Here is a 26358-nt window from a genome sequence, read left to right as displayed (position 1 = left end):
AGCCAATCAGCATTAGGCATGTATATTGGCGACACTCTCCTTTTACCCACTCTAGGAGCAACGAGATCGCAAGCCGTTCGCGAGGGAGAGTCACATTCCACTCGCATCCGTTTCGTTGTCGAAGGAGGCGTCACATCACGAGGCGCTCTCTCAGAGCTTAGCCAAAGTCCGGACTCGATATCCTGGACGCAAGCCACGTTGCGCACACCGCAGTTCATCATCGTCGACGAGAGAACCCATTGCCATTGGCCGGTTGCTACGTAGTCCATCGTTCGACGAGATAACCGGCAGCCATATTGGCTGGTTGCTACGCAGTCCATCGTTCGACAAGAGAACCGGCAGCCATATTGGCCGGTTGCTATGCAGTTTGGTCAGTTGCTATGCAGTCCATCGTCGTCGACAAGAGAACCGGCAGTCACATCGGTCGGTCCTTACGCTGTTCATCATCTTTGCCGAAGGTTTCGGCAGCTACATTGCCACGGATCCCGCGTGCACAGCGCATTTTCATCACGAGCGTCGGTTGAGGAAGCCGGCGGCCATATTCGTTTCCTGCACCGCATCCCCAGCGTCTCCTGGTCGGCATCGTTATCGATCACGAAGACATCGAACGCGCATTGTCAAGGTAAGGAAGGCTATTCAATATTCGCCAACCAGTCCTGTTTCGTCCATCATTTTTTAACGCACAGTATCTGTTAAAATGGCAAATGCGGATCCCGCTTATCTTAAAAAACGCCGTACGGTAGTAAAAGGCGCAAGTACGCGAATAAAGAGCTATTCTGATTCCATTTCGGTAACTCCGGCCGTAATGTCGCAGCTCGAGGAACGTAAAGCAAAGTTAGAGCAGCATTGGGCCGAATACGATAGCATACGGACACAATTGGAAATGAACGATGAATCCGAGGTCAATGATAGAGTCGCATTCGAGGAAACGTTCTTTAGTTTGTCTGCCCGATTGCGGGAATTGCTACGACCTTCGTCTGGTTCGCGTAGTTTAACCGCTTCACCAACCCCGTCAAGTGCCTTTGATACGACCTACTCATTATTAAACGTGCGCCTGCCGAAGCTCGACTTGCCAAAATTCTCCGGAAAGTACGACGAGTGGTTTCCGTTTTATGACACATTTTTTTTCGATCATACACAGCAATCCCTCGCTCAGCAACATACATAAACTGCAATATTTGAGAGCTGCGATCGTCGATGACGCGGCTAAGGTGATCAGTTCTCTCGAAATTTCTGACGCCAATTATGGCGTTGTCTGGCGGCTTTTGAAAGAGAGATATGATAATAAGAGGGTAATAGTACAAACACATCTCAGGGCCATCGTGGAGCTACCAGTCATGTCTAAGGAAAACGCGTCTGACTTGCGCCAGATCGCCGACGGCGCCGCGCGACATGTGCACGCTTTAAAGGCTTTGAAACGTCCAACCGACAGTTGGGACGATCTTTTAGTGTATATCCTCAGCTCAAAGCTTGATCCAGCCACGGTGCGTGAGTGGCAGTCATCGCTGACCGGCTCGGATTTGCCCACGTTAAAACAGTTTTTTGATTGTTTAACGTATCGTTATCAGGTTATCGACTCTACCAGCAAGGCATTCGCTTCGATAGCGTAAGCGGGCACCCGGTCGCACGCTGTCGGCAAACAAAAGACGTCGTGTAACGCAGTGGTTAAAACCAAATGCGGTGTTTGCCAGTCCGAACACTCCATTCATCAATGCAAGCAGTTCTTAGCGCTTCCGATAGCTCAAAGAATCACGGAGGCTCGCTCTCGAAAAAATCTGTTTGAATTGCTTACGGTCAACCACCCATGTCGCTCTCAAATGTCCATCAGGAAATTGTAGGCTGTGCTCTCGCAAGCACAACACGTTATTGCACCTTCCGAGTGCTCCCCGCCCCCTTCAAGGCGGATAATGTACTAAGGCATATGCCAGTCAGGAACATTCTTCTGCGGGTACTCCGAATACGATCGTGACCCACGTGTCAAATGCCGCGAAGGATAAATGCGTATTTCTTTCGACCGCCATCGTTCTCGCCAAGAGTAAAGGTGGGTCGCTCGAACCATGTCGAGTTTTATTAGATTCTGGATCGCAAGCTAATTTCATTTCACGCGAATTTTTGAACATTTTGGAATTCACTGCTCGGCCGGTGAGCATATCCATTTCTGGCATAAATGACACAGCCACGCGCTCCACACAGGCCACTCACATCGAACTACACTCGCGATTAAATTCGTTCTCTGCTGTGCTTGATTGCGTCGTCACAGATCGTGTGACCGATGATTGTCCGTCATTTACCGTGAAACGGGCAGCTCTCGATTTGCCTCGAAACATCGAATTGGCCGATCTTAATTTTCATATTTCATCCAAGGTCGATATTTTAATAGGCGCGGAATTATTCTGGAATCTTATCTGCATCGGACAAATTAGAGCCTCATCTAAGCACCCTACGCTGCAGAAAACCCGATTAGGGTGGATCTTAGTTGGTCCGTTAAACGAGTCCGTTTTTCAGTCGCACAGGGTACAATAATTCCATGCATTCATCACAAACGCTGAATTACATAGTCAGCTCACCAAATTCTGGCAGCTGAGCGACGAACCTAGCGATTCGAGGGGTTACACCCTAGGAGAAAAACATTGCGAGAAACATTTTTTGGAAACCGTGTCTAGAAACGCTCAAGGTAGATACATTGTGAAGCTGCCCTTGCGGGAAGAGTTAATCAGTAAACTCAGAGATTCCAGAGCTATCGCATTAAAGCGCTTTCAGGGTCTAGAAAGGCGGTTTAAACGCGACCCCGCCCTGAAAAAACAGTATTCCGACTTCATACACGAGTATATTGCTCTCGGGCATATGAAGCAGATTAGCGAAGCAACGTCTGACGGGACTCCTTCTTATTACATACCACACCATTGCGTATCAAAGGACTCGGCAAAGTTTCGTGTCGTCTTCGACGCGTCATGCAAAACCGACACCGGAATCTCGTTAAACGATGCCATAATGACAGGGCCGAGCGTCCAGCAAGACCCCGCGTCAATACTTATCCGCTTTCGTACGTATCATTTCGTGCTGGTAGCCGATATCGTCAAAATGTTCCGGCAAATATTGCTTCACCACTCTCAAACAAATTTACACCGAATCTTTTGGCGCGACGACCCTGCCTCAATTATTTTGATGTTCGAGTTGCTCACTGTGGCATATAGCACAGTCGCAGCTTAGAGCTCTAGATATTACAAGAGTAGCGCAAGCCCCGCCATGTTGGACCTAACCGGGCTGCGTTCCGATTCCTCGCCAGGGTAGGTTACAAGTGATTCTGTCTTCTCATTGGACGCCACGGTGATAGGTCCAACATAGCGGCATCGCGAAGATCAAACGTTTGCGCTACTCTTGTAATATCTAGAGCTCTACCGCAGCTTCATTCGTGTCCACTCAGACCCTTAAAGATTTAGCAGAACGACATTCGGCCGAGTTTCCCCTGGGTTCACTTCGAGTAGCGCGGGATTTTTATGTCGACGACTTGCTCACCGGAGCCGATTCGTTGTCAGAGGCAATAATCATTCGCGATCAAATACGTCGCTTGCTGGAGCTAGCGGGATTCGAGCTTAGCAAGTGGGGGTCCAACTGTCCCGCGTTATTGCAAGGTGTATTTAATCAGAGTACCGGACTTAGACTCGTCAGCGTGGACGATGAATTCCGCATACTAAGTGTTCTATGGGATCGCGACGACGACACATTTCGCTTCTCATACAATTCACCTACCTCTAGCCAACCCACGACAAAACGCTCGGTCCTCTCGAAACTATCAAGACTGTTCGATCCGCTGGGGCTTCTTGGTCCGATCATCGTCGTTGCTAAACTGATTTTATAGGATCTTTGGCAATCGGGTGTCGAGTGGGACGAATCTGTTCCACAACATATTCACACGGCGTGGCTGCAGCTCAAGTTGCAGTTGGCCAACTTAGATCAATTGCGGATTTCTCGTTGCGTTAAATTTCACACCGAGCCCCAATTTGTCCAGATTCATGGTTTTTCAATGCCAGCCAACGCGCATACGGCGCATGCATCTACGTTCGAACGACGCTGGGGGCGGAGGGTCATCGTTCCTATCTTCTTTGCTCCAAGTCTCGCGTTGCCCCGCTTAAAGCAATATCGTTGCCGCGATTAGAGCTATCGGCCGCGCTGCTGTTAGCTCAGTTAATCAACAAAATCAAGGCTTCTTTTGCCTTGACGAACATGCGAATTTTCTTGTGGTCAGATTCCACAATAGCGTTGAACTGGATAACATCTCCATCACGCAAATGGTCAGTATTCGCAGCGAACCGTGTTGGAGAAATACAGCGGTTAACCGACTTAAACAGCTGGCACCACGTGTCGTCCTCCGGAAACCCCGCGGATGTGCTATCAAGAGGTTCACTCCCCATCGACTTAATCAAATCGCACATTTGGTGGCATGGTCCTGCCTTTCTGCAGGCCCCGGATGACCAGCGACCGACGGGCAAATTCGAGTTTCTTCAAACAGAAATGCCCGAGCAAAGGGCGGTTTGCACAGCCGTACAGAGATACGAGCATAGTATTATTGACCACTTACTTCATCGTTTTTCTAACTTACACAAGATTTGCCGCATCTTAGCTTATTGTTACAGGTTCGCGAAACCACGCGGCACTAAAGAGTCAAGTGTCACAGTATCAACCGAGAAAGTCTCGCGCGCGTTAAATGTCATGTGCAGGGCCATTCAGAAACAAGCCTTTGCGCAGGAATATCAAGCGTTAAGCAATCACAGTGATATCAGGACGTCTAGTGGATTGCTGCCCCTATCCCCGTTTATGGACAATGACGAGCTAATAAGGGTCGGGGGTCGTCTAAAAAATTCCGCCTTATCGTTTGACGCGTGTCACCAGATATTGTTACCAAAGAATCATAGTTTAGTCAAGCGCATAATAGAATTCGGGTACGTACGAAATTTGCATTCAGGCTTACAGGCTACCATGGCGGCAGTCCGGCAAAGATTTTGGCCATTAGCACTACGTTCAAACGTTCGAAAAATTATAGGAAGTTGTATAGTTTGTTTTAAAGCAAAGCCAGTGATCTCAGAAGCTAAGATGGGTTCATTGCCGGAGTCGCGAGTCACGATTTCGCGGCCATTCACGCATTGTGGCGTCGATTACGCCGGACCGTTAATTTTGAGGGAGGGTAAGCGCCGCAATTCGCGCAATCACAAGGCATACGTGGCAGTCTTCGTGTGTTTCGTCACGAAGGCCGTGCATTTGGAATTGGTAAGCGACCTCACTACCGATGCATTCATCGCGGCCTTCAAAAGATTTATGTCACGAAGAGGAAAACCAAGCCAAATGCACTCTGATAATGCAACCACGTTCGTGGGTGCAAACAGACAAATTAAGGAACTTTACAACTTTTTTTGTTCCGAGTCCGTACAGTCTTCGATGCAACATTTTTTGTCCGAACAGCAAATCTCATGGAGCTTCATCCCTCCGAACGCCCCTCATTTTGACGGGCGGGAGGCGGCGGTTAAGTCCGCAAAACTCCACCTTACACGTTGGTGGAATCCACTTGACATTTGAGGAGATACAGACAGTTCTATGCGAAATAGAAGCCATTTTGAATTCGCGACCTCTCACGCCTTTAAGCTCGAACCCTAATGATATGACCTACTTAAGTCCCGGGCACTTTCTGGTTGGCTCCCCATTGAATAGTTTTCCTACCCACGATTTATCCGATGTTAACACTAATCGTTTGTTACGTTGACAGATGATTGAACAATTGCGACAGCACTTTTAGCGCAGGTGGAGCGGAGAATATCTCAATTCGCTGCAAGAAAGGCGCAAATGAAAGCCCAGGTAGCACATACACGTTTCAGAAACGTTTCATAAGGGTTTGTCCGAAACGTTTTATAACCGGTTTTTAGAAACGTTTCTCAAGAGTTAAAATGTTCATTCGAAAAACGTTAAATGAAATGTTTATTTTCTGGGAAAAAAAACGTATAAGAAACTATCACAGAAACGATAATTTGCGGAATAGGACGATAATTTCGGAAATGTTTATAAATAAATAATATAATGCATGTATAAATATAATAATGTGTATTTTTTCCAAATTACATGAGTAAACATTAAACTATTTAAACATAAAGCTATAAATTGCATAAAATTATATGTCTATATGTATTGCATCACGTTATATGTATTGCACCAGATTAGTTATAATACTGTAATTATAAATTATAAATAATAAATACAAAATTTCAATCCATGCTTGCTGTTGAAATGTTTCTCTTTAGTGCTCTGGCTTCGGCTAATGTCAGACGAACAGATGATAATTTTAACCAATCTTTAATGGAATTTTCAATTAAATTGATAGCAGCATTAGATTCTACGGCTTTAACAGTAGCTGAAAAGATAAGAGAAAAATTTGTACATAATCTTACACATTTTCTAGACTCAATACTAATAGGCTTTATATAAATTAATGAAAATGAGAAAAGACAAACCGACAACCAAGTTCTTCGTTTTTAAAGATTTAAAAGCTCTCTTAGGTGCTCTACCCGCCCAGTTGTAATTGGTAGCATAATTATTTGTAATCAATTTTGCGATAATCCTCCTAGTTATCTGAGTAATTGTTGTGCCGCCTGATATACTTAAGGTATTTACCTTGAAAATAATACCATACAAATATCACAATGAACACTAAACACTAATGAATGTCATAAAAAACGCTAATTTTAACACTTACCATATATTCAAAATTTTCTTTAACATCCAAAAATTTTTCAAGATTATCCAAATCTTCATGGGAGTCAATAGGAATTTGTGGGACGTTCTCCACACTAATCGGTTTCGTTAATCGAAAGTGTGCCATGAGTTGTTTTATCATGGAAATAAGTATATTCGTAGATTTTTCTAAACTCACTAATTTCGTTACAATCACGTAAGAGACATCTAAAAGTAATATTACATCTTAGTTGAAAATGTGAGGTGAAGCACGTTATACCAGTAAGTAATTATTTGCAAATTTAAGTTTTCTTATTAACCCATAAATATCATGTCAATATTATGTGTTAAAATATCAACGTCACGTATTATGTATATGTTAAAAATACATTTTTATATCATAAATATAGATATGAATCGGAAAAGTTTCTGCAGATAATTACTGACTATAATGTTATAGTTTTTACGATGGTGTGATGACAAGGAAATCTTATTAATATTTTACCTGATTTGTTATGTTCTGAAGTTGTCGAGGTAGCGTTAGATGATGTCTGCAGAGGATTAACTTTCCTTAAAGAGCATCTCTGAGATGTTGTTTCAACGTAAGGTGAAGTCGGAGACTCAATTAAGCAAGACTCATCATAATTGCTTGAAAAAGTAGATGAATGCATTGGTGAATTATATTTTCTTGAGGCAGTCTGATTGCACAGGAATACACGGTTTTGGACCTGAGCAACCAAAAGGTGTTTCTAAGATAATTTTCCACGCTGATTCCGAATCCGCAGTCCGTTTTTTCCTAGGTCGTCAGGTTTTTGAGGTAAATGAAATGGCTGTTTTTGCTATTTTCGACCATAAATGGTCATTTTATTTAATAAAAAATCAAAATTGAGAAGTGTAATGCGGTGTAACAACGTCGTTTGTATTGTTCTGGCTCTGTTTCACGTAACAGAGTCCAACAATAATCGCTCATCATGCCCTCGTCCCAAAAACCTTGGTAATTCTTTTCGATTCTCTGCAAATCTTGATGAAGCCGTTCGCCCTGCTCGTCACTCGTATCACCTAAATTTTCCGGGAAGAAATCAAGGTGGGAATGTAGAAAATTAATTTTTAACGAGCACCAATTCTCTTGTAATTTTGCAATAGATCCGCGACAATTTGCTTGTAGTTGTTACTTTTATGTTTACCGAGGAAATTACAAACGACGCTCTTAAATGATGCCCATGCTGCGGCTTCTGCGGCCGATAAACATTGCGTAAACTTGTCGTCATCCATCAATTTTCTTATATCAGGTCCTACAAAAATCCCTTCTTTTATTTTGGCGTAAGAAATCTTGCGAAACAGTTTGGTTAAATCTCAAAAATCTGACGACCCAGCGAAAAACACACAACGGATTTGAATTCAGCGCGCGAAAATACGTTAAGAAACGTTCTTGTCTTTTCGGGTCCAAAAGCTGACCCGTATTTGTATTCCTGTGTTGTCATTGTTTGCAATACCAGATGCATTGCTAGATGAATGCTTTGGTGAATTAACTTTTAGTGTCTTGTTATGATACATTTTTATGTTAGATATCCTTTTCGGAGAGGTAACAGCCAATATAGACGGAGACGGAGATTTGCGCTGAGGGATCACTGTGGACGAAGTAGTACTGTTTTTTGTGGGTGATCTAAGTTTCGGAGGTGATGGAATTTTATCATACACTGCTTCCTCATTGTCACTTTCAGAAGATTCTGAATAGAATCGAAATGGTCTTTTGAATCTTCTCTTAGTCCGCTGATATTTACGTATTTCTGCATCACTTTCAAGAGTAGATGTAAATTCAGCGTCTACTAATTTTTTTCTTGTCTCATTATAAGAATCTGAAATAATTATTTATAATTGAACTTTTATTCCAGTAAAATTCCAGTAAGAATAATAAATATATAGAGATAAACGGCAACTACAGTATACGTAAAAATATGCAACGCTTCACTGATGTTAAATAAATAATACATGTTTCTTCATATAACTCAGTTTGTATTCCTTTGGACTGTATACAATGTTGCTTAACTGAATACTATTAAACGCCGTTCGCTCTCAATCTTCGCCATGGACAACCAGCCTCAAGGCGCGAAGTAATAGACAAAAGAAAAGTTCGCGCGCATGCGTCGTACGCTTCATCGTCTTCTCGTGACCGTTGTTGACGCATGAACAATATAATTAATAAGATGCAACATTCAACATGCTTAAACATTCTGCCGACCGTTGAACATTCAGTTCAACAATAACTAATGATCTTTAGTATATATAGGCAAAACGGTTACATTTTTCACAGCACGCTTATAAACACCATTCGCAGTTTTTATATCTACTACTCGCCAACGCCATCCTGACCGGGATACACCTTAACAATACGACCTAAATTCCAACATAAAGGAGGAGTCTTTTCCTTTCTTATAATAACCATATCATTTACTTGTACATTAGGTGAAACTGCTTTTTGTTTCATTCTACATTGTGTTAATTCAGTCAAATATTCTTTGTTCCATCGATTCCAAAAATCTCTCTTCAATTTTTGAATATGCTGCCATTGTGAAAGCCTATTAGTTTGAACCTCCGTAAAATCAACTTCTGGAATTGATGCAAGCAATCCGCCGATTAAAAAATGACTTGGAGTCAATACGTGCAAATCATCTGGTTCAGTAGACAAAGGCGTTAATGGCCGCGAATTTAACACTGCTTCTATTTCAATAACTAAAGTATTAAATTGCTCAAAAGTAAATAAACTATCCTTTGCTACACGATATAAATGATGCTTAAAGGAACGAACTGCAGCCTCCCATATTCCTCCGAAATGGGGAGATCGCGGTGGAATAAATTTCCAATTTATCTCTTGTCCACCAAACCAATTTGTGATTGCTTCCTTATGCTGTTGACTATTAACAAATTCATAAAGCTCACGTATTTCCTTTTTAGCACCAACAAAATTGGTAGCATTATCCGACAACATAAGATTCGACCTGCCTCTGCGGCTAAAAAATCTTTTAAGCGCAGCTATAAAAGCTTCGGTTGTTAAATCACTAACTTCTAAATGAACTGCCTTAGATGACAAACATATAAAAATAGAAACATAAACCTTAACTTTACTACGATTGCGCTGTTTTCTTTCCTTTATCCAAAAAGGACCACAATAATCGACGCCTGAATACAAAAAGGGTCGTGTACATTTAAATCTCTCCGCTGGAATATTACCCATTAAATAATCCACCATTTTAGGCTTCGCTTTAAAACATATTACACACTCACGAATAATCTTCTTAATACGATTTTTACCATGTATTGGCCAATATCGCTGTCTAATATAATACAAAACTGCTTGAGGCTCAGCATGTAGCTGTGAATTATGAGCTTCTCGAATGATCAAATCAGTTATATGATGTTTCTCTGGCAAAATAATTTGATGCTTTTGTTCATAATTCACACACGCATGGGCTATCCTTCCTCCTACGCGTAAAATCTTATTAACGTCTAAAAATGGATGTAAAGAACAAAGCTTACTGCTTCCTTTAATTGGCTTATCTGCCACTAATCTATTAATTTCATTAACATAAAATTCAACTTGCACAAGCTTAATAATACAATTCATCGCTTGCGCTAACTCAAAACTGGATAAACTACCTTGACTCTTGCACTTATTACGACAATTACTAACAAATCTAAAACACCATGCCACCACTCTTCGAAGTCTAGTTATTGACGAAAACCGTCGCAACAGATCAAATCTTCGTTCTGTCTTCAAACTTATTTCCATTCGCTGTTCCGGAACCTCTGCTGGTGCTGGGCTAGACGCAGGCCAACAACTATTTTCATTTTCGCTGAGCCACTTCGGTCCGTTAAACCATAAAGTATTGTTGACCAAATCTGCAGGCACACTTCCTCTGGATACTAAATCAGCGGGGTTGTCGTGTGATGACACATGCCTCCATTCATACTGCTCACTAATTTCCTGAATGATAACAACGCGATTTGCCACGAATGTTTTCAATCGATGCGGTGGAGTGCGAATCCATTGCAACACTATGCTCGAATCTGACCAAAAAACGACTTTGTTGACTACTGTGTCGAATGCCTTCAACACCGTTTGATAAAGTTCAACTAAAAGCAATGCTGTGCATAATTCCAATTTAGGTAACGATAACTTCTTAAGTGGTGCAACTCTCGATTTGGAACAAACTAATACCACCTGTCGTGATTGACAAGCATTGGCGGATCTCATATATATACATGCTCCGTAAGCAGCTTCACTGGCGTCCGCAAATCCGTGCAATTGCAAAATCACAGCTTGCTTAATACAAACTTGCCGCGGTAATGTGATGTTATTCAAGTCACTCTTGCTTCTCTGAAACATTTCCCAAACTGTGCAAATCTCTTCTGGAACTGGCTCGTCCCATGTCAGTTGCAGCTTCCATAAACTTTGAATAATTATTTTGGCCTGAACTATAACTGGCCCTATTAGCCCTAACGGGTCGTATAACGATGCTACTTGCGCCAAAATAGAACGTTTCGTCATTTTGCCTTCATCCTGTTGCGTTGAAACTCGATAAAGCAAACAGTCTTTTCGTGGGTTCCAAAGAATTCCCAACGTTTTGTGTATATCAAAAGAATCAAGACATACATGTTCCTCAGTTTCATTGAAGCGTGGATGATTGGAAGCCCATTTCCTAAGATGAAAACCTCCGCTACTTAATAAGCCTACTATTTGCTCCTTTAACTGTTCAGCTTGCTCTAATGTTTCTGCGCCTGTTAATAAATCATCGACATACATGTCTCTAACAATTATCCCTGCTGCTAATGGATAATTCGGTGCTTCGTCCTCTGCTAACTGCGCCACCGTACGAATTACTGAATGCGATGATGCGGTTACTCCAAAAGCGACTGTATTAAGCTCATACGTCTGAATGGGATCCTCTGGTTTCTCTCGCCACAATATCATTTGATATCGTCGATCTTCTTTATGCATGTACACCTGTCTATACATTTTCTCTACATCTACTGTAAATACTATGCAATGTATACGAAATCTAACAACTATAAAAAACAGCTCTTGTTGCATCGTTGGTCCAGTGAGCAACGTATCATTCAATGAAATGCCAGTCGTAGTCTTTGCTGCTGCGTTAAAAACTACTCTCAACTTTGTAGTAGTACTGGACTCCTTCAAAACTGCATGATGAGGAAGGAAACATCCATCCTGCTTATTCATAACTGTAACTTTAGTCATGTGTCCTAAATCTTCGTATTCCTTAAAAAACTTTCGATAATCCTCGTACAATTTCGGATTCGTAGTTAATCTGCGTTCTAAACCTTGTAACCGTTTCACAGCTATCTCGTATGACTCTCCTAATTTCTCCTTCAGTTTATTAAATGGCAGTCCTACACTATAGCGCCCGGATGGAAGCCTCTTCATAGTTTGTCGGTAATACTTCTCGCATTCCTCCTCCTCCGGCGATAAAATTTTCTTGGTAGGTAACCTTTCTATTTCCCAAAATCTTTGTACTGCTTCTTCAATAGGACTCCGAGAGAGATGGCATTGGTGACTCGTAGCTACTAAACTACTATGCTCTATTTTCCCTGTTACTATCCATCTAAATCTAGTCCTTTGCAAAATAATCATACCTGTTCTTAACTTAATTTGACCAATACATAATAATGGATAAAAATGTTCAGCTCCGATGAGCATATCTATTTCACCCGGTTGATCAAATGTTGGATCTGCTAACATAACATTTTCAGGGATGTCTAATGTTTTACGATCGATCATTCTAAAAGGCACAAGCTCTGTTATTTTTTAAATAACTAAACAATCAAACTTAATCGCATAATTACTATTTCTATCTTTAACGGTTACTCGCGTAGATGCTTTAATATATGAAATTGTTTCTCCAATTCCGCTAATCGGAATGTCGACTGCACGCTTCGGTAATTCCAACTTATCACAAAAATGCTCTGTTACAAAATTAGACTGAGACCCCACATCCAATAACACTCTACATGCATGATATCGACCTAAAGCATCTACAACGTCTACCACAGCTGTAGATAACAATACCTGTGATGTATCTTTCAATCTAAAACTCAAACTCCTATCAATTGTATTCAATACTACTTGCTCTTTCTTTTGCTCTAACTCTTCAGCTGACGAAGATGCTACTTGATTCGCTTTAACTGAATGTAACATTGTATGATGCTTGCGATCGCACTTTCTACAACTACCTGATTTACATTCAATTACTCTATGATTCGCTCTAAAACAATTAAAGCATAAGCCTGCTTTTTTCACCGTCTCTGTTCTCTCTACTTGACTCATAGCCTGAAACCTTTCACAATTTTGTATATTGTGATTTTCTTCACAAACCGGACACTTGATTTTAGCTCGTGTCTCAACGAAAACCTTCGTCTTGCCAGACTCCCTTGCTCGAGCTTGCTGCTTTACTACTCACCACCGCCTCACGATTTGATACTTCACTTGGAATGGCTTTTAGTACGTAGCATCTGTTGCGTATAAACTTCCAATATTACTCAAGCGTGGGCATCTCCATTCCCTCTAAAGATTTCTCCCATTCAATTCTCGTCCTTTTATCAACTTTCGAACCAACTAAATGCAAAAGCAATGCATCCCATCCGTCGACTGGCTGTCCTAAATTTTGCAACATCTGTATGTGTCTAAGTGCCGTATCAATCAATGCGCTTAAACTAAATGCAGATTTCTTTGTTACCATTGGTAACTCAAATAACGCCTTTATATGACTCTGAATAATGACACGCTTATTGTCATATCTGTCTCGCAACAATCGTCATGCAATTTCATAATTTTCTGCCGTTGAAGTTAACGATTGTATAATTTGAGCTGCATTTCCAACTAAACATGACTTTAAATAATTAAATTTTTGTACTACCTGTATTTTCACATTATCGTGCACCAAAGCTCTAAAAGAATCTTCAAAACTCAACCATTCTTCATACTTTCCCTCAAATTTTGGCAACGTTATAGTAGGAAGCTTAACACTTACCTCATTTGTATTTAAATTTGATAATTGTGTCAATACTGCGCGCATATCTGTATTACCTGCTTCATTCCGGTTCACTGCTGCGCTTCTCTCCTCTGAATCTAATAATTCTTGTGCTTTCGCTATATATTCATAATAACAATCCTCAAATAATTGTCTAGCTCCTTCATCGCCTTTATCTTCGATTACTTCTATTTCGAGGTGAACGTCCTCAAACTCAGATAATAAAGATTTTGCTTTCTCGAAGCGAATTTTCAACACGCTATGATCCCGTTCTGCGGAATAATTCTCCAAAAAAGCTTTGAATCTTGTCAAACTTGCTTTGACCGCACCACGACGCTTCTTTAATTTGCTTAACTCTTTCTGCGCCATATTTGCTAATTCTTCTCAAAGATAACGCCTTCCGATCTATTTTAACCTCTCACGCTGTGCTATATCTTTCTCCTTTCGTAAGGATACTCGCCTCTCCAACGCGTGTTTCTTATCCGGCTCGAAGGACCATATGTTTCTTCATATAACTCAGTTTTTATTCCTTTGGACTGTATACAATGTTGTTTAACTGAATACTATTAAACGCCGTTTGCTCTCAATCTTCGCCATGGACGACCAGCCTCAAGGCGCGAAGTAATAGACAAAAGAAAAGTTCGCGCGCATGCGTCGTACGCTTCATCGTCTTCTCGTGACCGTTGTTGACGCATGAACAATATAATTAATAAGATGCAACATTCAACATGCTTAAACAATACATATACATAGTTTATTTCTATAGCTGGATGTACACGAGTACATGCACATGTGTATAACATTATATAACACGAATAAAAAGAAATGTTACAGATATAAATTGAAATGACAAATATTCTATATAAAAAATACAATAAATTTTTAATATAGTTTGATCATAATAATACGCTTTATAAACTGGAGACCATGAACGAAAATATTCATAAGGGAAAATACTCATAAATTTAAATTATAATTTTTTGTATAAACCAAGGGAAACTTACCACATGTGTACAAAATTCTGCAATTATAACATGCCCAATCCTCTTCCGGCATATACGCTTTTTCGATAGCCTTGCGGATTTGTTTTGTAGGCAATGCTTGGGGCCACAAGCAATACCATTCATCCTCCTTGTCATGCAACCACGTATTAGGAACCACTTCAACCTCAGGCTTCTGCCCATCGCTTGTTGAAAATTCGATTACTGAATACATTGTAATCTGAAAGTACATTTTTAACATGAACATGAAAAAAACATGAATATAAGTTGATAAAAGATAGCATTCCGTTTCACAATAACCCGATTTAAATGTACATATGACATTTGTAAAGAAAATATATACATATATTTACGATAAACTGTAACGATTTTTGTACGATTACAAAAGCTGAACGTATGAATTTAATTGAATTAAATACTTACTAAAACTGAGGAACACAGACCTTCTAGACATTTTATGAGCTATAACTCATGAAGGAGAGGATATACAATATAAGTTCCTTTTTCATATCCAGGTAACAATACATTTTTACATATTACTGATATGAATGGAAATTCTTCTATACAAGACGATATGTCAGAAACTTTGAAAATGTTCAATAGTTTGGACGAACACGGATAATTATAAAATTCAGAAACACTTTGGAATCGACGACCAATCAAGCAATAAGACTGATCTTGCAAACGCAGAATGTTTAAGAGCTCAATAATAATATTTCCTCGTATTGTAACATAATTGTCAGGGGAAGAAATTGATAAAACATATGTCTGAGTTTTCAATTTTCTATATTGCAGAATGAAGCGAATGCCTCTATTGAGCACAGGTCCTTCTGAGTGCTTCTGTCTAGGTTCTAATTCAGTTATAGGTAAATTAATTTTTGAAAAATCGGATATTTCATGTATCCGTCTACAAAGTTGTTCATGAGGCTTTATGGGTGATCTCACGAGAATTTTCAATTTCCCTAAATAATTTTCAAAGGGAAAACAACTGATAATATTCAAATTTCCAAGGTTTCTCACGTCAGCTACCAGATGAATTAGACTGTGTATATTATATGTTATCACCTCTTTACCATAAGAATCTTTAATATACTTAACAAAATTATTTATAACTTCTTCTGCAAAATCAATATATTTAGAAATATGATCATCACTATTCAAAATTGTGATACCAACATGAAACATTAGAAAATGATCATGAAGTCGTTTAGGGAGGATGCTCCTTAAAGAGACCGGATCCACATACAACAAGAACAATCTAAATTCAGTCGCCTTCCAACGATTTAATTCTAATAAACTTCTACATTTTCTAGAAAATTCACGTGGTATACAAGAAGACATTGAAAGTAATTTATCGGACAAATCGTTTATGCTTTTTGCTGGCAATTTAAAGGGGGGTTTTCCTTTCGAAACCCAAATTGTCAATAATTGCTTCATGACACCTAAATATACCAAGTGCATGGGATCTAATGGAACCTGATTCTCCAAGTCTAAATCAAGGTTTAACAATGGGGACACACCTTTATGATGTTCCTCATATATCTGTTCATTGAACGTATCTTTAGTCTGCAGTTCACCTTTTGTACAGGGAAAACTCATTCTATGATTAATGTACTCTCCCTCAACGTTACATTTTTCATAACCATATCTTGAGTTATGACTTACACAACACTTCAGGAAAGCACGCGCTGGAGCATCACAAATTATAGATCTGATTTTAACTTGAAATAATTTTGAATCTACTTTAATACCATAATGTAATATGTTATTGAGTTCTTGTATAAAATTTTCTAGATAAATGTGAATGGGTTCTGGCTTTCCTTTACCAGTAAATAAACCAACAATTAATGGTTTATGTAATGATTCAATGCTTAATGATCTGCAAAGAATTGGCCAGACACCTATACTGTTACTTTTAAACAAAGGTAAACCGTCAAAATTAAAGTCTAAATCAATAACTTTTGAACATGATTCTCTCTGTAATAAAGGATTTAACTGATTGCATATACCAAAATAAGTAAATTTTCCATTGTGTAAATAAATTGATGTTGTAGTCCTTGCAGTATGTAATAGAACTCTGTTACTGGAATATTAGGATGAAATACTTTGAGTACTGATAATAAGTCATCTAATGCTGACAATGTAATATTATGAGCTAAAGCCCAATATTTCAACTTATATTTTAAGTTATTTGGCAATACTTCACTATCAAAGGAATGTTTCTCATTGTCAGTAATATTTGGTTTGTCAGGTATTACTGGTGTTATGTTATGCAATCTGTCAAGTCTGTTTGCTACATGAAAAATTTCACAAACTGCTTCTTCATCAAAATCATTGTGTTGCTGAGCATTTGACGGATTCAAATTTTAGTTCTGATATATATGTAAATTATCATCCAAAATTAAATTAACATTGGTTGCATACGATGTGCATGACTGCGGAAGAGCGTCTATGATAATATTATCTGCCGTTTCTTTCTTATTCCATTCACATTCCTCCAATAGATTTTGCACATACTTTTCCACATTCCTCTTTGTTTACTTCTTACTAAGGAATTTTGTTTCTCTTTCTATACTCATATTTCCAAATTGTTCTTTCCTGTTATTTCATTGATGCGCTATAACAGGACGTTACAATGATAGAAAAAGTTATGAGGATATACTAAAAGAATTACTAAGAGAAAGAAGCAAAAAAAAGAAGAGGAAAGAGAAAAATATTCTATAATTAACATAGTATATAATGCAGAATTAAAAGCATTTAATGCAATGTAATCCTCACCTTAAAAGATTATCCTGCTACTCGTATTCCCTCGGCATCCACTCGTGTTTCCTCAAACGCGTATTTTCTTATTACGTTTCAATAATGTTGGTTAGGACTGCCCTTTTTTGTTCGCATAATAAAAAATATTTTTAATAATAATTAATATAGTATATAACGCAGAATTATAACCATTTAATGCAACGTAATCCTCACCTTAAAAGATTATCCTGCTACTCGTATTCCCTCGGCATCCACTCGTGTTTTCTCGAACGCGTGCATTTGCTTATTTTATATTTTTTATGTTGGTTAGCATCTCGTAGTTGCTAACCAACAGTTGGTTATTTAATTATTATTAAAATATTAGTTAGCAACTACGAGTTGCTAACCGCTGAAATTACATCTACTCTTGAAAGTGATGCAGCAATACGTAAATATCAGCGGACTAAGAGAAGATTCAAAAGACCATTTCGATTCTATTCAGAATCTTCTGAAAGTGACAATGAGGAAGTAGTGTATGATAAAATTCCATCACCTCCGAAACTTAGATCACCCACAAAAAACAGTACTACTTCGTCCACAGTGATCCCTCAGCGCAAATCTCTGTTACGTCCAGGAGACTTCACGGTTCCTCGCTTCCATAAAAAAAATATTAAATTTAGAAATAGGAAAAAGTAACAAATAAGAACTAAACCCCACCAACGGAAAAAATGACCGAACGAGCGCAGGGGGGCCAGGTGGACAGGCGTTACCAACCATAAGGCTCGCAGCTTTTCCAATCCCAACTGCGCTCGGCCGGAACGTCCGATAGGTAATGAACAACCAGAATTAAGAGCTAAAATCACTTAGCGAAGACAGCTCCAGAACCTGGAAAAGCGGAGCGGTACCCGCTGACGGCAATAAAAGTAATCCACCACAATTAAATACTGAGAAATCTGCCATACATGGGGAGATTCAAACTAGATATACGATGCAAATGGACTAATGGAAACGTGAGCATGGATTGCAATATGGTAAACGGAGGGGTCTTCACAAGTGCCGCACTTTAACTTTCAAGAACAAAATCATAAATCTATCGGATACCAGCTGCAATTCGGGAAAACCAAGCGCTCCAATAGAAATGAATTTGTTTTACTCTTCTTTTCTTCTGGGAAACAAATAACCCCCACCTACGCTCTTTTAGCCCTATATAAAGGGAACAATTTGGTCAGAGGTCCTCTTCAATCTTCAGTTGGCTTACAACGCATATCGTACTGTTTCGTTCCCGTGATCGGGACATCGAGCTTAAATCTGTTACGTCCCGACAAGTCTCCTTTTTCTTCCGGATTCCTTTTTTACCATTTAACCGTCATATGCCAATGTCACTGCCTTCAGACAAACTTTCTCTTTTATGATCCATCCCAAAATTCCTTTCCTAACAACCTCTCAAAGGACCAAGGTTGCACGCTTAATCATCTTCCCCGACATAGCGCCTAACTTACACTTACTTAGACTTACACACGAGATATATTTTTATAGCATTTTAATTATAAGTAAATATTAAGCAGGTCGCGCGTCCTGGAGGCGTGACCATATCTCTTGAATTGTAACGATACCAATATTAAAAACAAGATAAAATCATATATAAAATACCATAAGTATATATACGTATAAGAATAGTTAGAACTTTCGCGAAGATTCTGTAGGTCAAGAGCGGGGATTTGCGCGGGATCCTCCCTCTCTGTCTATGCCTGTTGCAGCCGTTTTCGAGATCTCCCATTGGCTAAAGGAAAATTCTGTTGCTCACGATTTTGGTATAAAAGGAACCAACCAAGGTTCCTGGCTCTCTTTTCTTCTCTTCTCTTCCTGGTTCTCCACCGGCTCTCTTCACTCATATCGCGGTTAGAAAGAAGTACAGCAACGAGATCTCCAAAACGGCGTCAACGCGATCACAACTCAAGGTTCATATTTACTTCTCCCTCACTCTAAATTCATTCAACATTGTCGATTAATCAACTCAAATAAATCCAATATCTTAGTAATTAACTATCCAATTAATAATTGAATCTCCGACTCTCACATTCCTTTTCCGACCATTTAAATTACCCTTAAATCGCAAAACGCACACGACTTGAGTCCCTGGGGTAAATTGCTTAAATGCATTGACTCTAAAAACTAAAATATTAACGTTACATCCCGTAACAAATCTTAGAGTCAGTGTTGGACTCCACCCGAGGGACCTCTGGTCAGGTTGGCTCCCTCCTCAAACGCATTGACGATCAACTCCATCCAAGAAGCGGTACCAGAAAAGTAAGCCTAAGTTCATTATTAATTTCATTTTACTCCCCTCCAACCGTCTTCGTGGTTTCATTTCGGTTTCTGGCACAAAGAATCAATTCCGTCTTATTTCATTTAAGTGTCAAATTTCAATCGCGGACGCAGAAATACCCCGACAGAAACACAGGCAGAAACTGTGACGTGCAGCCAAGGAGGATCTTACACCGATTCAGCACAATTAACAACCGATAACACCGAGCGTTACTCACCCCTTTTTGTGAATATCCCGTCACCTGGATCTAGCGTAATCGGGAATCCATCTTCTTCTCCCGACCACTCCCCCCTTTCCCTCCCTGAGTTGTCTCCACGGTGGTATTCACCCATCCCCTCTCCTGAGTTCGGGCGGACCCCAAACTCGGCCATCCCTTCCTCTACACCCGAACTAAGTACCTTCCTTCCCTCACCAACTTCAGTCCTTGAGAACCCCGATTTTTTCGGCCTGCCCATTCCTACTATTCCTACATTAAGGGACTTTTCGCAGGGCGCCTTCCACCTATTATTGGAGTACTTCCTAGATTTCTTTCCCACCTATTCTCTTCCACTCCTTCCTACCACTATAATCTGCGGGCCAGGACCCATAAATATTCCTGCTTTCAGGATCGCGGTCGAAAACGCTGATCCCAACACATTTATACCTTTTATAACCCACCACTGCGTTCATCCTGTATTAATCCCGGCGATTTATATTAGAGAGTTTATGTTTAATTAGGACATTTAAGTATGAATACGGTAGATTTATTTTATTTATCATTATAGTTTGAAATATCGAATATGTATCAATAGCATAGCGAGTTTAATTTTTTAATTTTTAAATTATATAGATAACCTAATATTACCTCCATTATGCATTTCGAAGTTATAATTATCTATCCGTTACCTTAAATTATTATATATATATACGATGTTCGGAAATGTATCATTCTTCTAATCAGAACTTTCTCAAATCTTTTTGTCTTAATTTTAAAGTTAGTCAAAATTACATTTGCGCTATTTATAAGAAAGAGAATCATGAATAAATTTGTACTCCAAATTCTAAATTATAGTCAAACGTATCAGTAGCGATTCATTAATTTCATTTATGTAACTATTAGACAGAATATATTAGTGGAAATGTTTTAAGAGACAAACCCAAGTTTCATTTATTTCTAACTACCCTCGTATAACATCCCTTTCCTTGACAGATCGTACAGGTCCTATCCTTGGTAATAGGGATTCATTTCCCTTACCTAAAAAGGACCATCGAGTTAACCATCTCGAATAGTAGGGTAAAATCGACTTCGGTCGTTGACCCGAAAATCGAGGGACCGTTTCGAAAAAAAGGGTAAAATCAACTTTGGTCGTTGACTCGAAAATCGAAACGTATCGGTCGGCCCGAACACACGAGGTACGGCGGTTGTGTGCATACGTACCTCGAGAGGCGTCTGATTGCGCCCTTCCTCGAGCTCACGGAGCTCTGGACGTAACATCTCCGTCTCCGTCTATATTGGCTGTTACCTCTCCGAAAAGGATATCTAACATAAAAATGTATCATAACAAGGCACTAAAAGTTAATTCACCAAAGCATTCATCTAGCAATGCATCTAGCAAACAATGACAATCAGACTGCCTCAAGAAAATATAATTCACCAATGCATTCATCTACTTTTTCAAGCAGTTATGATGAGTCTTGCTTAATTGAGTCTCCGACTTCACCTTACGTTGAAACAACATCTCAGAGATGCTCTTTAAAGAAAGTTAATCCTCTGCAGCATGGGCGCCGCGACGGGGGTGCAAGGCAGTGCACTTGCACCCCCTGGCCTATGAAATAAGTAGAGAAGGGAAAAAATTCACTAGAAAAAAGAAGTAATATAGAATACTATCTATAATTTTTTCAATTGAACAAAAACTCTATGCTTAAATATTAATTAACATTTGTAATAAGTCTTTAGGAAATCAATGTTTTTAAAACATCAATGTTGGAACAAGAATTTAAGCCGTCTTGGTTGCTTTCCAAATTCACTTGTTACATTATAATGAATTCAGTGTCCTCTTGCACTCTTTTCATATGAACGCTGAGCATGCACAGTCCACTTAGCCTCTCGTCTCCCATCGTAGACCGATTCCAAGTTTTGACGCGCCGTAATGTACTGAATGAGCGTTCAATGCTACATGTTGTCGCTGGGAGAGTCAGGCCAATTTTGATTGCTTCTGCTAATATATAAATACTTGTAAACTATTAATAGTTGTAACCTTTACCTATTTGCAATTGTAAAACTGAGATTTTTAAAAATTTTATTTTATTAATTTTTTAACTGTATTAACTATATTAACAGATCTGCATATAAAAATTGAAATTTTTCAATTATTACTGGATCTTTATTAGAATTCAATAAATAACAGTCAATGTTAACAAAAATATGATTATAAACTGGGAAGAAACTGTTTTTTCAATGTATCTTCTTTTGAGTGCACTCCCCTATAAGTAATTCTGCCGGCGTCCATGCTCTGCAGACATCATCTAACGCTACCTCGACAACTTCAGAACATAACAAATCAGGTAAAATATTAATAAGATTTCCTTGTCATTACACCATCGTAAAAACTATAACATTATAGTCAGTAATTATCTGCAGAAACTTTTCCGATTTATATCTATATTTATGATATAAAAATGTATTTTTAACATATCAAGAGACACGGTAGTGTCTCGTGCCAAGTATACGTGCAGCGAGACCGCACCGTGACTTACGCGAAGCGACGCTTTCCCAGACATTCAGATTATTAGATCTCAATAACCACTGAACGGATGAACTTCTAAGTAGGCTCAATGGATACCTTGGGGTCGAATTATATAATGAAAGTGTTTTTATTTTTCTTGTACGTGCCCTACGAGCGGAGATATGGCGATGCAAAGTCTGAAATTGGAAAATTTCATTTAAGAAACGTCGTCATCGTCGTCATTTGTACAGTCCGTTCTTTTTCGTCGAGATGGCAGCAGCTCCGTTTATACCGACCGGTGGAGATGTGTTGGTATATCCGTGTGACTCACACATAACGATCATATGTAGAGGCTCTACATTAGAAAACTCTAACTTATCGACCCGACTGTCATGTGTAAGTCACACGGATATACGGACAGCATCTCCGCCGGTCGGTGTACGACAAGTGTACGACGCGATGTAGTGAAAGAATTGGAGTGAGAAAAGATATATTTGCAACAGGACGAGTCAGTGAATGAGTGAGTAAGAGAGCGAAAGGGCGAGAGAGAGAGAGAGAGAGAGAGAGAGAGAGAGAGAGAGTGAAAGAGCGAGAGGACGAGTAAGTGAGAGGGCGAGAGGGCGAGTGAGTGATTATAACTTACAGGTCTCATTTTTAAATATAAGGTATCTCACACTACCTTATTATATTATACAGGGTGTCGACTTTTGACTATAATATATAGGGTGTCCGATTTTAATTGATCAACCTGAAAAACTTGTAGTTATGATTCTACAAAAATTTGACGCGATAAATTAAACTTTATTAATTCCGATGATTAATTATAATATATGGGTGTTCACTTTTTATTATAATATATAGGGTGTCCGATTATAATTGACCAAACCGAAAAATTTGTATCTCTGTTTCGAGAAAAATTTGACATGATAAAGTAAACGTTATTTATTCCGATGATTAAAATGTGAAAATAAAATCTGCTAAGCTATAGTACTTCGCTTTCCTCTTTTAACTTCTATATCACTCAATTATATTAAAACTTACAGGTCTCATTTTACAATATAGGGTATCTCACACTACCTTATTATATTATACAGGGTGTCGACTTTTGACTATAATATATAGGGTGTCCGATTTTAAGTGACCCACCCGAAAAACTTGTATCTCTGTTTCGAGAAAAATTTGACACGATAAAGTAAACGTTACTACAAAATGTGTGAAATCACAACAAAATTACCTTTTTAAAAAAAGGTACAAAAAAAGCGCCAAGTATACGCGCCTGAAGTTCTTTCAAAAAAGGACTCTGCAAAACTAATGATATGAACAAATTGCGCCAACTACAATGGGTATTTATGCAAACCAGAAAATCTATTACTTTATTATTACTCTTTGGCCGATATTCATTGTTGATTTTCATTTAAGACCATCTTAAGTACAATCATAAAATATTTGAAACCAATCACACAGTCGTATTAGCATCTTAAGACATTACTTCAGATCGTCTGGAAAGAAGAACGGACTGTGAATACTAGCCTTTGATATTAAAAAATAAAGGACATAATAATATTAAGCAGATATTTTTATACGAATAAATATTTTAATACATATAAATATATTTATTAATGCAAATAAGTGTTTTTTCAAAATACTTGGCGCTACTAAACCGAATGAATATGTTAATTGCCTTATTATAATGTAAAACAATATGGTCCATATTCTCAGCTCATTTTTATCAATAAATGCGCGTCTTTATTTCTGATATTCTATAATATATGTAACGTGAACTATATACTAAATGCACGCATTTATCATAAAAGTGAGCTGAGAATATGGACTTATGTGCTCTAAACTGTCATTACAGAATCATATATTATTAACTGGATATAGCACTTTAATATCAAAGGCCAGTATTCATAGTCCGTTCTTATTTCTAGACGATCTGAAGTAATTGCCTTATTCAGTTTCTTTCTCTCTTGTGAAGGCGTGCGTGCGTGCGTATGCGTGTGTATGTGTGGGTGTGTGTGACATTAGAATTAAGCATAGAATAAGTTTAACTACATTTCAATACAAAATAATTCGCCAGAAATGTAATATTCCAAATCTTCTTTATTCGACCAAGCTGGCAATATTTAGTAAAAACCACACAACGTTTCGACCGTAGTTTTCGATCCTTATCAAGTGTGACAATCCTAACAAGGATCACCTTCTAAACACAAAAAATTAAAAATTCGCACTATAAAAACATCTAATACATTATCATAAAATTCAAAATCCTTCTCTTCCATGGAACACCATAGTTATGTCAAGGTGTATAAATATCAATACAAAATAATTCGCCAGAAATGTAGTATTCCAAATCTTTATTCGACCAAGCTGGCAATATTTAGTAACATTTACTGCGGACTGCGGATTCGGAATCAGCGTGGAAAATTATCTTAGAAACACCTTTTGGTTGCTCAGGTCCAAAACCGTGTATTCCTGTGCAATCAGACTGCCTCAAGAAAATATAATTCACCAATGCATTCATCTACTTTTTCAAGCAATTATGATGAGTCTTGCTTAATTGAGTCTCCGACTTCACCTTACGTTGAAACAACATCTCAGAGATGCTCTTTAAGGAAAGTTAATCCTCTGCAGACATCATCTAACGCTACCTCGACAACTTCAGAACATAACAAATCAGGTAAAATATTAATAAGATTTCCTTGTCATCACACCATCGTAAAAACTATAACATTATAGTCAGTAATTATCTGCAGAAACTTTTCCGATTCATATCTATATTTATGATATAAAAATGTATTTTTAACATATACATAATACGTGACGTTGATATTTTAACACATAATATTGACATGATATTTATGGGTTAATAAGAAAACTTAAATTTGCAAATAATTACTTACTGGTATAACGTGCTTCACCTCACATTTTCAACTAAGATGTAATATTACTTTTAGATGTCTCTTACGTGATTGTAACGAAATTAGTGAGTTTAGAAAAATCTACGAATATACTTATTTCCATGATAAAACAACTCATGGCACACTTTCGATTAACGAAACCGATTAGTGTGGAGAACGTCCCACAAATTCCTATTGACTCCCATGAAGATTTGGATAATCTTGAAAAATTTTTGGATGTTAAAGAAAATTTTGAATATATGGTAAGTGTTAAAATTAGCGTTTTTTATGACATTCATTAGTGTTTAGTGTTCATTGTGATATTTGTATGGTATTATTTTCAAGGTAAATACCTTAAGTATATCAGGCGGCACAACAATTACTCAGATAACTAGGAGGATTATCGCAAAATTGATTACAAATAATTATGCTACCAATTACAACTGGGCGGGTAGAGCACCTAAGAGAGCTTTTAAATCTTTAAAAACGAAGAACTTGGTTGTCGGTTTGTCTTTTCTCATTTTCATTAATTTATATAAAGCCTATTAGTATTGAGTCTAGAAAATGTGTAAGATTATGTACAAATTTTTCTCTTATCTTTTCAGCTACTGTTAAGGCCGTAGAATCTAATGCTGCTATCAATTTAATTGAAAATTCCATTAAAGATTGGTTAAAATTATCATCTGTTCGTCTGACATTAGCCGAAGCCAGAGCACTAAAGAGAAACATTTCAACAGCAAGCATGGATTGAAATTTTGTACTTATTATTTATAATTTATAATTACAGTATTATAACTAATCTGGTGCAATACATATAACGTGATGCAATACATATAGACATATAATTTTATGCAATTTATAGCTTTATGTTTAAATAGTTTAATGTTTACTCATGTAATTTGGAAAAAATACACATTATTATATTTA

At 38.4% G+C, this 26358-nt stretch overlaps 1 protein-coding gene and 1 non-coding gene across 2 annotated transcripts; one reads left to right on the top strand and one right to left on the bottom strand.

Annotated features, from left to right (window-relative positions):
• Positions 1-61: 61 nt before the first annotated feature.
• On the top strand, positions 62-26358 carry LOC105285311. Its single transcript, XM_026975461.1, has 5 exons — positions 62-622; positions 24989-25211; positions 25489-25694; positions 25777-25936; positions 26037-26358. The coding sequence occupies exons 2-5, from the start codon at positions 25046-25048 to the stop codon at positions 26180-26182; spliced, it is 678 nt and encodes a 225-aa protein (XP_026831262.1). The 5' UTR covers positions 62-622; positions 24989-25045; the 3' UTR covers positions 26183-26358.
• Positions 6076-9063, bottom strand: LOC105282414. The gene is made up of 4 exons (XR_003407548.1): positions 7223-9063; positions 6740-6945; positions 6498-6657; positions 6076-6397 (listed from the first exon to the last, which is right to left on the bottom strand). It is a non-coding gene; the product is annotated as an uncharacterized LOC105282414 (transcript).

Source organism: Ooceraea biroi, chromosome 2 (genome assembly GCF_003672135.1).
Source record: "Ooceraea biroi isolate clonal line C1 chromosome 2, Obir_v5.4, whole genome shotgun sequence".
NCBI classification, from domain to species: domain Eukaryota; kingdom Metazoa; phylum Arthropoda; class Insecta; order Hymenoptera; family Formicidae; genus Ooceraea; species Ooceraea biroi.
The sequence above is the reverse complement of the archived record's forward strand: the minus strand, read 5'-3'. Positions and strand labels throughout refer to the sequence as shown.

Bases quoted from the DNA above. Each gene is read 5' to 3' on its own strand.
- LOC105285311 (XM_026975461.1), top strand. From the start codon at position 25,046: ATGCATTCATCTACTTTTTCAAGCAATTATGATGAGTCTTGCTTAATT. The intron at 25,212-25,488 runs GTAAAATATTAA...TATTACTTTTAG, and splicing joins TTCAGAACATAACAAATCAG to ATGTCTCTTACGTGATTGTA. The intron at 25,937-26,036 runs GTTTGTCTTTTC...TTATCTTTTCAG, and splicing joins AACGAAGAACTTGGTTGTCG to CTACTGTTAAGGCCGTAGAA.